The sequence below is a fragment of the Musca autumnalis genome, unplaced genomic scaffold (assembly GCF_047663935.1).
Source record: "Musca autumnalis isolate F117 unplaced genomic scaffold, ASM4766393v1 scaffold_1, whole genome shotgun sequence".
In the NCBI taxonomy this organism is placed as follows: Eukaryota; Metazoa; Arthropoda; class Insecta; order Diptera; family Muscidae; genus Musca; species Musca autumnalis.
In genome coordinates, this window is record NW_027411644.1 from 215,867,172 (window position 1) to 215,881,475 (window position 14,304).

The following is a 14,304-nucleotide window of genomic DNA, read 5'->3' on the forward strand; positions in this document are numbered from 1 at the left end:
GAAGTCTACTAATGACATATTTTACAGTACATTTTGTATGCTTTTATTAAGCAAACACATGGCGATTATAAATATTTGCAATAATTTTGTCGTGTAGATGTCTTAAAATATGAAATTTCATAAAAATATGAAATTTCTTGATTTTTTTTTTCAAACTCCCACACTGTTTGCTGGGGAGATTTTTCCCACAAAAAGACACAAAATTCTCCCACAATTCAAGATAGAGAATGTATACTTTTTTCCCATGGGAACAAATTCCCAATTCGAACTTCATTCAGAATGAGGGGAGATGGGAAATGGGAAAAAAAACTCCCACAAAATTTTGTTCAGAATACGAAAATGTGGGAATGGGAAAAAATTCCCAACTCCCATGCGTTCAGAATAGGGCTGTATATGTTTTAATTTTGGACTGTTAATTTTACATAATTCCATACTGGATCAAAATCTCGCAAAATCCTTTACTTTTTGGAAATATTGTTAAAGAAAGAAATGTTCCAAATGAAATTTCATTATGGGTTTCTGAATAAAAGAAATCTGTAGCCGTAGCATATAACATTCTTAGCAGCACTTGTTTTTGATATATATGTTATAGGGTCATATTTCCCAATTTTCATACAGATTGTCGTTGTGATTGTCCCCTTTGGGACTTTCATTGGAACACAACGATGGTATTTCTGGGTTTTACGAAAAGGCCCTTGCCGGAACCCACCGAGGGTAGTTACATGTTTACCTTCTTTTGTCTGTTTTTTTTTAGTTCTTATCTATTATTTCCCCATTAGTTTTAAGTACACAACCCCTAAAATTAAGAAACCTTTTAATCAGCCCCGGGAGCAAGGGCGTATATACCTTTATAAACACTATCTATGTATATAAGCGACAATCTATGTATAAGCCTGATGCTGTAAACACCATTTAATCATTGCGATAATACATTATAGTCGTAAGTGTTCATTATTATGTAAAAAAAAAATCACCTTATTGTTATCCTTTAGTCTCAATAAATTAAAAATTAAATTAAAATTAAATTGGATACTGTAAATATCATATTGATGGTTTTTCGTTGTTAATTCATACAGAAGATGTTGTGCGTTCCATTCATAATGCTTTTGAAATATTTGTGGTGCATATATATTTGGAATATAAAAAACCCACATTGGACCTGCCCAAATTGCGTATTTTTAGTACTTTCAACTTAAATTCCGTAGTTTGGATAAGCCATTGGTTGCTTATATTGTAAGTGAAAATACATTAGAGGTCTACGGCTATGGTCAAGTGAAAATATAGGTGTCATATGGGCTCTCACATGCACAATTTGGTGTGGTCCAAAAATCTACAATGATGGGGCTAACTCCTACGTTGGTGGCATTTACGGAATAAACCTTAGAAATTGACATAAATGACTATATCGTAACTGGGATCGTTATGGTCATTCATGATACAGCTATTTATGTCAAATGCTAGTGTTAATTCCGTAAATGCCACCAAAGTAGGAGCTAGCCCCATCATTGTAGTTTTTTTGACCACACCAAATTGTGCATGTGAGAGCCCATATGACACCTATATTTTCACTTGACCATAGCCATAGACCTCTTATGTATTTTCACTTACAATATAAGCAACCAATGGCTTATCCAAACTACGGAATTTAAGTAGAAAGTACTAAAAATACACAATTTTGGGCAGGTCCAATGTGGGTTTTTTATATTCCAAATATACACTGCCGCTCACTTGAATAGAACCCCCCTGCAAAAGTTTATTAAACCTCCTTTTTTCCGAACTATACAAGATATGAAGTTTTTAACTTTTACTATATTTTGCGTCATGTGTTTGGAGTAAACTTAGTCATTCATTTGCATTAAAATCCAATTTATATAATAATTATACAAGAAATACTAAATTAAGTCAAAAATTGCAGTAGAAAATTTGGCTCATTTGAATAGAACCCCCCTTTAAAACTTGGGAATGCAGAAAGATTGTGTGAGAATAGCAATGCATATTCACTCTATATTGAAAACGAAGTACTTTCAGTACTATTCAGTAAAAGGATATCCATCCTGATTAAGGATACATCCGTATATCCTGCTTTGGCAAGGATACTTTAAATAATCAGGTGTAATGCCTAACAAACCTTGCTTATTTCTGTCAACAAGTTTATTTTTGGAAGCGTACTGTCTCCTAGAGTCGTATATTTTACGCATAAGTCATTCCCATACAGTTTAGAGAATATTTACCACTGTAGAATATGGTGGCCCCTCCAGGATATCCGCATTTCTATTCAAATCTTTAAGTTTCGATGACTCGAAGTGTACAAAAGTTTATAAAATCGTAATGAAATTGCCACTCGGGATATCTGAAAATGTTTCTCAATACTTAAAATGCCTGTTTTAGAACTCCTTTGTAAATTGTCGTGCGCATTTAGGGTAAAAGAAATTAACGCCCAAGTCCTTCATAATTATTAAGGATTCTCCTCATTAAGTAAACAATTGTATAACAATATAACTATTATTTTCGCGTCTACTGAATGGAAGACCATCTTCTAAATTGTTTCTGTAGCGATGAATGAGTTTTTATTGTGGTGGAACGCATTACTAATTTAGTCAATTTAGTTCAAGGAGTTCTAAAACAGACATTTCCAGTATTAAGAAACATTTTCGGATATCCCGAGGGCAATTTCATTACGATTTTATAAACTTATGTACACTTCGAGTCATCATAACTTAAAGATTTGAATAGAAATGCGGATATCCTGGAGGGGCCACTATATCCAACAGTGGTAAATATTCTCTAAACTGTATGGGAATAACGGGTGCCACCGTGGTGCAATGGTATGCACGCCCGCCTTGCACACAGAAGGTCGGTGGTTCGATTCCCCGGCCAGGCAACATCAAACATTTTTCAACGGTGGCAAAAAACCCCTCAGTAATGGTGGCGACATTTCCTGAGTATTTCAGCCATGTAAAACTTCTCTATAAGTGGTGTCTTTAGACACGCCGTTCGGACTCGGCGATAAACAGTAGGTCCCATATCATTGAGCTAATATGAATCGGGGTGCACTCATTGATATGAGAGAAGTCTCCCTTGTCCCGTATGGGATGTTGTGGAACAATGTTTTTTTTTTTTTTTTTTTTTTTTGTATGGGAATGACTTATGCGTAAAATATAGGACTCTAGAAGACAGTACGCTTCCAAAAATAAACTTGTTGACAGAAATAAGCAAGGTTTGTTAGGCATTAAACCTGATTATTTAAAGAATCCTTGCAAAAGCAGGATATACGGATGTATCCTTAATCAGGATGGATATCCTTTTACTGAATAGTACTGAAAGTACTTCGTTTTCAATATAGAGTGAATATGCATCGCTATTCTAACACAATCTTTCTGCATTCCCAAGTTTTAAAGGGGGGTTCTATTCAAATGAGCCAAATTTTCTACTGCAATTTTTGACTTAATTTAGTATTTCTTGTATAATTATTATATAAATTGGATTTTAATGCAAATGAATGACTAAGTTTACTCCAAACACATGACGCAAAATATAGTAAAAGTTAAAAACTTCATATCTTGTATAATTCGGAAAAAATGGAGGTTGAATAAAATTTTGCAGGGGGGTTCTATTCAAGTGAGCGGAAGTGTATATGCACCACAAATATTTCAAAAGCATTATGAATGGAACGCACAACATCTTCTGTATGAATTCACAACGAAAAAACAATCAATATGATATTTACAGTATCCAATCACAACGACAATCTGTATGAAAATTGGAAAATATGGCCCTAAAACCTATATATCAAAAACAAGTGCTGCTAATAATATATGTTATATGTTATGGTTACAGATTTCTTTTATTCAGAGACTCATAATGAAATTTCATTTGGAACATTTCTTTCTTTAATAATATACCCAAATAGTAAAGGATTTTGCTAGATTTTGATCCAGTATGGAATTATGTAAAATTAACAGTCCAAAATTAAAACATATAATTTCATCCTAATATATATAAATTTGTAATCTAATCTTTTAAGGAAATACTATACATAGATATATGGTTTATTTTGAAACTCATAGTGAAATTTTGTGTAGAATTTTTCATCCTTTGACACTTTTCACCTATAACCAAGTTTCATATTACTTCCATGTACCAACTCGAAAAAAGAAGGACAAATTTTTCATCAAAAAAATTGTGAAATGTTTTCATGTTTTTTCAGCAAAATTGATACTGATATTTTCATGCTATAAAATGTAAATAGACATTTCATTTCTTTGGTGACCCATAGTGAAATTGGACGAAGAATATTTTTGTCTCTGACATCATCTCTCTAAAATTATGTTTTGTGGGACAATTTTGAATAAACTCAGATGAAGTCCGACTTTAACCCTAAAACGTGTTTTTCATTTTTAGAGATTCCTGGCGATTAGACAAGAGTTACAGATTTGGTGTATTCTGAGACCTATAGTAATTTTTTTTTTTTTTTTTTTGGCGAACAATTTTGTAGAGTATTTGGAATTGATACAATCACATTTTTAAGGAGTTTTTTTGAAAAAAAGACAAAAAAAGACCCCTTTGATGAACCGCATGAGGGTTAAAATTTTTAACAGAAATATTGCCCACATACTCCTCTGTAAAGTTGCCAAAGACACTATATACCTAAAATACAAGGATTCAAAGATATCTTAACTCGAATATTTCGAAAAAATTAAAAATGGACGGAACTTGCCCCGCCTATTTTGGTTACTTTCCGACGTAAACTTTTAAAACGCCGATACACGTGCCTCATATTTTTAGCTCTACTTTCATAATCTACTCGATTTCCCTCGTCATTTTTTTTTTTTTTTTTTGTTGTCGCACAGTGTTAATTGAAGGATTTTGTTCTTCTAACAAATAGTTTGTTACTTTTGATCTGAACTTACTTGCTTGCTTCCGTTGCTCTAAAGTAAACATCGTCTGGTGCATCCATCCAACTAATAACCTGCTTACGTCCATTCCCGGTACGAGCCATTTGAGCAATTTTGGGTTTACCATTTAGCTATAAATTAATGGGATATTGAGAACAAAATTTAGGTTATTTTTATTAACTTTATTTTCAATTTTTCCAACTTACATGATGCCTTGCTAGCGGTTGCCCTGAGGCAGCCATCATGGCAGCAAATTGTTCGGGGCTCGGACAATGTGAGGGCATGGGATCCTTATTGGGTCTTTTGGTGGGTGGGCCAGCCGGTACAATTGTAACTAAAATGAAAAATGGGAATTTAAAACAAAATAAAAAAAATAATAAAGTGAAGCATCATTTACCTTCTGTACCATTAAGTTGAGTCTCTTCAAGTGCTCTTTTACGCAGTGCCGATGGCGCTGGTGGTGCTGGTATTATGGTTAAATCTTTATCTAAATCTATAATTTTATTCGGTATACGATCATATAGTAGGCTACCATCTGGTGCTTTGGGCGGTTTGGGGAAAAAGACTATATCGGGTTTTGGCATTTTATCTCTAGGTGTTAATATCAGCCATTCATGTGGCCCGGAACCGGGTGAACCCAAACGATTGGCAATTTTTGTTACACTACCGCGTTCCTTTTTCTTTAGCAGAAGAATCTTTTTGATTTCCGCCTCTGATTTACCACTCATACGATTATTAACTGAAAAAAAAAGAGAGATAAACTTTAGAAAATTGTGGACTTTTGAGAACATTTAATGTTTAACATACATTCCTGCTTTACCAGTTGAGTGTTAATGGCGTAGGAGCTTTGTCTTGCCGCTCTTTTGGGTTTTATTATGTGCCGGCATATAATACGCGCCAGTCGAGTCATTGGATTTGTGTGTAAATAGAATGCGGTGCGTGTCTTCATTATGGGTCGGGGTGAACTTGAACTAATTGCAATGCCATGCGCCTGGGCATAATGCCGTGCCAAATGAGTCTTTAGTTTAAATTCTTTGCCACAACTGACAATTGAACACCTGCAACACACAAATGGTAAATAACTACAAATATTTGCCTAATATATTGGTTATAGGTCACTCACTTGTGCAGTTGACGATTTGATAAGTCACTGACTTTGTCATCATCCGGTTCGCCGCCAGTCAATTTCTTCTTATCCTCACTACCATCGTTTTTACACTTAAGACCACCATACTTTTTCCAATAGTCCCAACACGATTGACACACACGACTGAGCACATGGCCACTTGTCCAGGGATACCACTGAAATAACAAACATCACCGAAGATAAGTTAGGTATTTTTAGGTTTTAGTTCCAAATTTCTCCGATACTTACTTGTGATGACTTCAGAACCCCACATGACTCACATGGTTTACCCATATTTGATACATCTGCGCCACCATTTGTTGTGCCATTGTATATGTTGCCACCCTTGGCACCGGCTTTATTTGAATTATACTGCGGTATATAGACCTGCTTTAGTTTCAACTCCGCCTCAACAGCTTTGACACGTTTTTGTTGCACATAACGATCTGTTGTCTTCCACATGTAATAATATTCTATGATTTGTTTTAGGGTTTTCCAGGGCAGCTATAACAATAACAAGACGGGACTTTTAAGAACATTGATTGCATAGAGCGTTTAGGGGGTTTTTGACTTACGAAATCTTGTCGTATATCATTAAAATCTTTGCCATATTTGTCTAGGGCCTCCTCGAATAGATTTGCCTCAGATGCACTCCAATCTTCAATTTCATCACGACATAAAACTGGACCAGTGGAAGGAACTAAGGAACACATTGCTTCTTCTATGGAATAGTTGTGTTTGTGCAAAGTGTCCATAGCGTGAAACTGGAAAAAAATCAAATCAACTTTTTAGAAGTACAACGATGTGGTCACTCAAATGTACCAAACTTACCAATGTTATGTCACGGCTAGCTGCTGCCGCCGACATGTGTAACGAGGGCTGTTTAACTGAACTACTACAGTCTAAAGCTCGTGCAAATGTGCCTATGGAACGTGACACAACCAAAAATTGATCAATTTTTCGATCATTTAGATTGTGATGCGGTGTCCAAACCAACGTTTCTAACTCTTCCAGCTTACGTTCATCCGTTAGAGTATCTTTTAATTTAGCAGGAATTTCACTTTGATAACGGCTGCCCACACGTATTTCCCCCTTATCAGCCAGGAGGGTTTTTTGTGTCGGATCAAATACCAAGCAATAGAAGAAGGTATCCTAAAATAAAATGGGTGGTGTGAGTTATATTAGTAATGTGATATTCTCGCCCTACTATGAGGTGGTCTTTAAAAATATCAATTTCATGTTAATTATGGAAATTTCAAGGTCTAACATTTTTTGCCAAATTGGAAATTTACGACTCACGTCTTTATTTATATAACTTTGCAGAGATTCCGTTTCATTTAGCAATGTCACCGAACATTTGCCTCGTATTTGTGTGGCGGGTAATGACTCAACTTGACGTGATAGAAATAATTCACGATGTTTGATTTGATAGCGTTGCTTAGCTGTTAGAGGTTCACTTCTTTCGGAAGATGCATTATTGCCACCAATACCACCAGCAGCTTTATCACCAGCTGCAGTACTGACAGGACTTGTACGTTCTTCATCGAGGGCAGCTAAAAACAAATTTTGCAAAAATTTAGAATTAATGCTACAAAACTTTAAACAAATTCTTCATATATTGTAACTATGTACTACAATATGTAACTACACACACACATACACGAACATATGTTCTTGTGTTCTAATAAATAACTACCAATTTAAATCAAAAAATATAATAATTTTTCAACTATAAAACTAAGCCAATCTCTACCATAGAAATTATAAAATTTTGAATATTTCTATTGAAAATATTAAATGTTATAGCAGTTGTTTGATACCTATCGAAGGATCTAGCACAGCTTGTGCAGCCTGTTCTTCTCCTACTGGTGTTCTAAGCCATGTTTTCTTCAGCTTCGTTGCCAGAGGGGAGTCTTCTGCAGTTGCCACTACATAATTTAGAAGAAATTTCATAATTATGTTTTAATTTTGAATTATACCAAACAAAAAAGAGATTCATAAAAGATATATAAAAGTATTCACATAATAATAATTCTACATTTTTAACTTATTTTATAGAACTTGGTTGTTATTTAAAATGTAATGAACGAGTCTCTTTTCAGGAGGTAGTATCCCAAAAAAAGTTTACTAAAATGGACAATATGTTCCTAACCCCGTATCCGACCAGCAAAATGTTCGATGCCAAAGATGCCATTCAATCATGGGTGCAAGTGATCTGGCATGTCATCTTTTTAGCATCTTCATCGATGAATTTTATATGAGCGTGAACCCCAAAAGATGCTATTCATTTTTGGATCCAAAGCATGTCATTTACACCAATGCTTTGACATGTAATTTTCACCAATGCTTTGACATGTCATTTCCACCAATGCTTTGGCATGACATTAACATTACGACGAGAGTTTTAACAACGTTGGTTGTGATTTCGAGTCTCCGACAACATCAAGTCTATTGCAAATAATTAATCTTATATATTTAGAAAAATGTGTATAAATAAAAACACAAAATTCATCTCTATTGGATCGATGGAATGGGTTCAAATGCTGATGAAAAGATCGGATCTTTCACGACTTCCTTTGCATTAGTTCAAATGCTAATGAAAAGATCGGATCTTTCACGACTTCGTTTGAACCAATGCAAAAGATGCCATGAAATCACGTCATCGCATGGAACCCCTTCCTTCAAATTTTGCTGGGCGGGTGCATCTCAGGAGTTGTTTTGGACTTGTCCTTGTGAGGGACTATTTTGCTGTATGGTGAGAGAACACAGACCCCAGTGATGAGTCGCCGTCAGAATACGCCACTCCCCACCCAGTAGAGTTGTGTAGTTCCGCAACGAACTAGTTCCAAGGAACTATTCCGGACAAGGAACTATTGGAACTATATACAGCTCTTGCGTTTATATAGTTCCTTTCGTTTTTATCGTTGCTTCAATTTAACGCCTACGTCGATCTTTCGTCGTTGCTGTTTGTTCGCTGCAACTTATTTATTTTTATGTCAATTCCTCCACCAAACCATGCAAACATTTCGGTCTCGAAACTTTTTGGAACGATGAAAACAAAAAATGCCACATAAGAGAAAGATTCGTTGAACTATTTCGGTCTCGGAACGAAATGAGCGATGAAAGAGAAAGATTCGTTAAATATATCGGTCACGGAACTATGGAACTATATTAAGGAACTAGTTCTTTTTGGGAAAAGGAACTAGAAAGATCGATCGGCTCCGGGAACTAGATTTCCCAACACTACCACCCAGTCCCCCCAACAGCAGCCGCACACGCAGCACTAACACCAGCCGTTGCTGTTCCAATCCCTGTTAATGCATCCTTTTTGCAGTTTAATTGCATTGAATTCCCGGGTATGATTGGAGAAATAGTGGAATTCGCGTTGCTACAGGAAACCCAGCGTACAGTGTTGTGATAGTTGCAACGTTCTGAGGAAGGATCGCACTAGAAGTGGAGTTGGGGGATTAGCTTTCCTATTGCATCAGGCTGTTCAATACAGACCTATCTCGCTTGAGCCTAATGGTCCGTACATGTATGAGGGTTGCAGTCAGGAGTAGAACTGCACTGGTTGTTGTTGTTGTAGCAGCTTCTACAAGTACATGTATTTATTTTATTGATTCGACTCTGCCTCCAGCTCCAAGCTCAGAAAGGACGCCACCTGAATTGGATTAGTCCAAAGAGAGAGAGAGGAGTTAAGTCAGTCGGGTTGGCTGGGCAGTTAAACAGGTGCTGCGTAGTATGCGGACCGGTGCCACATGCTGGGCAGATATTTCGCGTGCCATCAATCCTGGCCCAGTAAGAATTAAGGCGGCTGCACCAACCAGATCTAAGTTGCGCCAACACGACTCTCGTTTGTCTTGGCAGTTGCTGTTCTTCCGCTGTCACGGGTGGTGGATGATCTTCGAGGACTATATTCACACTGTAGGCTGCCAGAGCCTCTGCAACCGCATCAGTATGAATGTCTCTTAAACCTGCTTGGTATGCACGTTGATCTTGAGGTTCTCTTTTATATCTTTGGACCTCTCTCTCTAGATCTCTATAATCCTCCCTAACTTGCCTGTGACGACTCACAGGAAGGATCTTTGTCTCCTCATGTAAATGGTCCACTGCAGACATGAGGTGACACCCTGTAGCTGTTCTCAGGGCAGCATTCTGACAGATTTGTAGTTTATCCCATTGCGTATCACTAACGTTAGCAAACCACGCTGGCGCCGCATAGCTTACCACAGACCGGCCTATCGCGTTGTATGTGGTTAACAAGGTTTCTTTATCCGCACCCCAAGTGCTGCCGGCTAGGGACTTGAGGACCTTGTTCCTGTTTCTCAGCTTATCGCAGATAACTGTAGTATGCTTGGACGACTTATACATGCTATCGAATGTGACCCCTAGGACTTTGGGGTAGTTTGTGGTCGGAATAGTTGCACCGTCGACCTGCACATTCAGTGGGAGCTTCATTTGCGCCGTCCATGTGGTGAACAGTGTGGCTGTTGACTTAGTGGTGGATATTTTCATATTCCTCGCGTGGAAAAACTACAACTGCACTGGTAGGTAGAGTTGCTGAAAGTATACATCCCGCCGATAAATAGCGGTAATACAGATTATAAGTCCAACATTAGCGCGCTTTTGGAAGGTCATAACCGTCTGGTCTTGGGGGACTTTAATGCTCATCATAAGTTGCAGTGCTGGCAGAGCAAATTGACAGCTATACGTTTTGCACGGCCAATGAGGAAGCTCCTACCAGAATTAGAGGAGAGTGTCACAGATTGCTAGACATAATCATCGTGTTATCTGATGATGTCACCTGGCAACGTGTCGTTTCTCTTGATACCGACCCTCAGTCTGCATCAGCAAACCGGCGGATTTCATCACCTTTGAACGCAGCACTTTCATCAATCATGGCCAGGATTCAGAGAGTTCACCAATCACAGCTTCAAAAAACTACGAACCCTTCCGATTTTCGGGTAACAGAAAGGACGTTTCGAGACATCATCACTGCTGCAGCAACTCACCATCTATTTATTTGCTGGTCGAATACCCGATGTGAGACCAAACTTCCTAACAAAGGCGACGGGATTAGTAAATGAGCGTGATGAGCTTCGTGTGCCAACCTCAGTGGTCCCAGAAATAGAGAGCTGACACTGGAAGTTAACAGGTTGGTCGGTGAGCATAAGGGGAACAAGTGTTCAAATCATCTGAATAGTTGCAACATTGGAATCGTAATAAGTGAATTGTGGGCAACGGTTAAGTCACTCTCGAACCCTGGCGACGTTACGTTAACTGATCCACCTCAAGTAATTTAAATCTACATTTTGTCGATCACCCCGTTAGTGACAGGGCGAATCATTAGCATGAGTTCCGTAAGCAACACAGCACGACAACAGCGCTGTATGTCATTTCCACGCATATTAGTCGAGGACTCAACAAGAGCAAGCCGTATGATAAAACAGTGATGGTGGCACATGACTGGTCAAAAGCCTCTGATACTGTCAAGCACTCCACGGTGTTTGAGGACATCGAGCAGACTACCCTCTGGGCATGTTTGAAACGTTGAATAATGAAGAACGCCAGTCCTACGTGGAATTCCGGAACAAGAAGTCCAAGCCCCGTAGATTGAAACAAGGAGTTCCCCAAGGTAGGGAACTGTTTAACCTCTCCTGTATTCCATACCTTCCAGACGTAATTGAGATCGTAACGTATGCGGATGGTAGTACGATCTTGGCGTCAGCTCAGAGTTGATTTTTAACTTACAAAAACCACTGTTTAAGCAAGGACTACAACTATTCCGAGGTATGATCATATGATCTGTAGAGATTTTTACCTCGGAACAGGTACCTTCCCTGATTTCATTTGTGAAATGCAGAACTTCTTTGACTGATCTTACCACGTTTTTCGCTGAGGCGAGAACCGCAAAAGCCACAGCTATCTGCTACAAGCTGAGATGCAGGAATAAGGTCCTCAAGTACCTAGGCGGCAGCACTTAGGGTGCAGATAAAGAATCCTTGTTGACCACAGATAACACGATAAGTCCGTCTGTGGTAAGCTTTGCGGCGCCAGTGTGGTTTGCGAATATAAGTGCAGCGCAATGGAAAAAAAAAAAGATTTTTTTAGTACAGCAACTCTCCTTGCAGTACTTGCTTGGGGGTTGCCGTGAGAACCATCCTAATCACCATATGGGTGATAGGACTCCTCCACCCAGGCATGTTAGGAGGGATCTTCAAAAAGACATCAGGGAAGGTATCTGACCTGAATGCGGTTCTCGGTTCTCCCAAACAAACTTACAAACATATCATATGCTGTTACAACAACAAATATGACTTGCATTCTTCAAACGTTCATATAAAAATATTTACCCCGATCATCCCCGTAGTAGGAAGAAGGAAGGACTTTTTTCACATCGAGGGGAGCAACCCGAATCTATGCTCAGAAAAAAACTATTTCCGCCGAACATTCGTTAAGTTACAAGGTGAGATTAGTCTCCCCTGATTAAGAAATAACCGCTGAAAATTTTCATGCTGTCCTTCTTGGTCGCCATCGGGATTCTATGATTAGCATCCCGGAAATTGACGCAAGCATTCATATCTACCTAAAAAATTATCCGTCCAGAGTGTCTTCAATGATGCCTATGCTTGTCTCTGTTTTTTTTACAAACAAGTAGAGAGTCTTAACTGTATCTGGTGCTGCCCGTTAAACGAATTTTGTTCATAAAAACGAATAAAAACAAAGAAAATATGAAAAAAATAGGATTCGAAAATAAGAAATGAAAATATACAATTGTCAGAATATTTGGGTGTATGTTCTCCAATCCAAAGATACAAATTGGTTGCATAAGAATAAGGTAGTATATTTGTAAACAGGAAGATTGTGAAGACGAAAGTTGGTAAGCAAATTGAAATATGCAAAAGTACTGGTCGCCCGCCCCACCATCCACCAGTGGCATCATCATGATGATAAAATCCACAAATCGGTAACACTCTCTACCCAGAATATCATGATTTCGCATTGTTGTTGTTCTTTGTAAATGGGTGTAATGAGAGGGCAGATATGAGACCAAACGCAATACACAATTCCCGACATACAGACACAGACCGACCGACCAACCAACCAAACACATTCAATTTTTAAGCAAAAGCACGTAAACGAAAATCAAGGCAGCCGCCACAGCATCATCAAGTTTGTGTTATATATTTTTGTATAGTGGGTGGGAGTGGGGGACAAATACAATAGGCGCTGGCACAGCATCAGCCATGCGAAACTTAAAAAAAAAAAACAGTTAATGGAAATGGAAAATATGATGGTTCTTAACCATCATAAAAAAGAAGAAAGTAAAAGAAAAAAATCTTTTTTCAATGATGCTTATGTGTCGTCTGTACATCCTTTCTTTTTTGTTTGCGTACAAAACAAAATTATAAATAAATTAAAATATGTATATATGTATGTCCTATTAGAGAATATAATTTTGACGGACAATTTTTGGCTATTTTGAATTAAGGAAGCTATTAATTAGTTTTTAAATTGAAAATGGCAGGCAATTACCGTTTTCGTTATCTTAACAATATTTTATGACAGGTAGGTGTTGGCATATGTAAATGGATAATGGAGTGCATCAGAACATTGTATTTAGGTATGTCATCGCTATTGTTATATAACTTAGTTACAATAAGTTTGATTTTAACTTAGAGCTTTACATTTTATCCACAAGTTATTAAAAAAATTGAAAGACGTCACTACCTGTAGCTTAGAAAATGTTAAAGAAAAGCAAATTGGATGATCTTCTACATACAAAGACTTCAAAATTAATTCAATCGGTTGGTACTTTGGTTTCATTTAGAACTAGACCATCACGTGGAACTATGTGTGGTATTATTATCGTGGAATATAGCAAGCAACAGTTCATGTTGGCTTTAAGTTGGGAAAGTCAACTAGTTTTCTGGTCGTTCTTTCAATTCCATACACAGCCAAGAACGGGTGTAGAAACTACCTCTCACACATAATCCCACAGCTGTAGGTTCTTTAACACCGAATTGACCCAGATTCACACCCACATCAGTGTAATGTACATATGTTTATTAAGGAAGAAACTGAATGGATTTTTGTTGGTTGCTCCGCTTTCTTGACATGAAAGCGAGAAACTAAATTGTACTGTTTTCAATAGAACAGCCCTCAACGAAGCAAGGTTTCAGGGGCCGAAGTTAAAAAAATGTTTAATTTTGGAATTCTTGTTCGGCTTGATATTTGACATTTCATTTTGACAGTAGTTCATTTTATTGAAAAAGATCACGC

At 37.6% G+C, this 14,304-nt stretch overlaps 1 protein-coding gene across 2 annotated transcripts in view; it reads right to left on the reverse strand.

Moving 5' to 3' along the window:
* MTA1-like (metastasis associated 1-like) overlaps window positions 1–14,304 on the reverse strand; it is a 56,619-nt gene that overhangs the window by 4,631 nt on the left and 37,684 nt on the right. Inside the window, exons 3-12 of one of the 2 annotated variants that reach the window (XM_073960118.1) lie at window positions 7,842–7,949; window positions 7,321–7,574; window positions 6,853–7,173; window positions 6,597–6,785; window positions 6,271–6,525; window positions 6,019–6,197; window positions 5,703–5,953; window positions 5,293–5,634; window positions 5,102–5,229; window positions 4,911–5,026 (exon numbers count right to left, since the gene is read on the reverse strand). In XM_073960118.1, the coding sequence (XP_073816219.1) occupies window positions 4,911–5,026; window positions 5,102–5,229; window positions 5,293–5,634; window positions 5,703–5,953; window positions 6,019–6,197; window positions 6,271–6,525; window positions 6,597–6,785; window positions 6,853–7,173; window positions 7,321–7,574; window positions 7,842–7,949 (2,143 nt within the window). The remainder of the gene's footprint in view (window positions 1–4,910; window positions 5,027–5,101; window positions 5,230–5,292; window positions 5,635–5,702; window positions 5,954–6,018; window positions 6,198–6,270; window positions 6,526–6,596; window positions 6,786–6,852; window positions 7,174–7,320; window positions 7,575–7,841; window positions 7,950–14,304) is intronic. The other variant, XM_073960119.1, reaches the window with a different exon arrangement.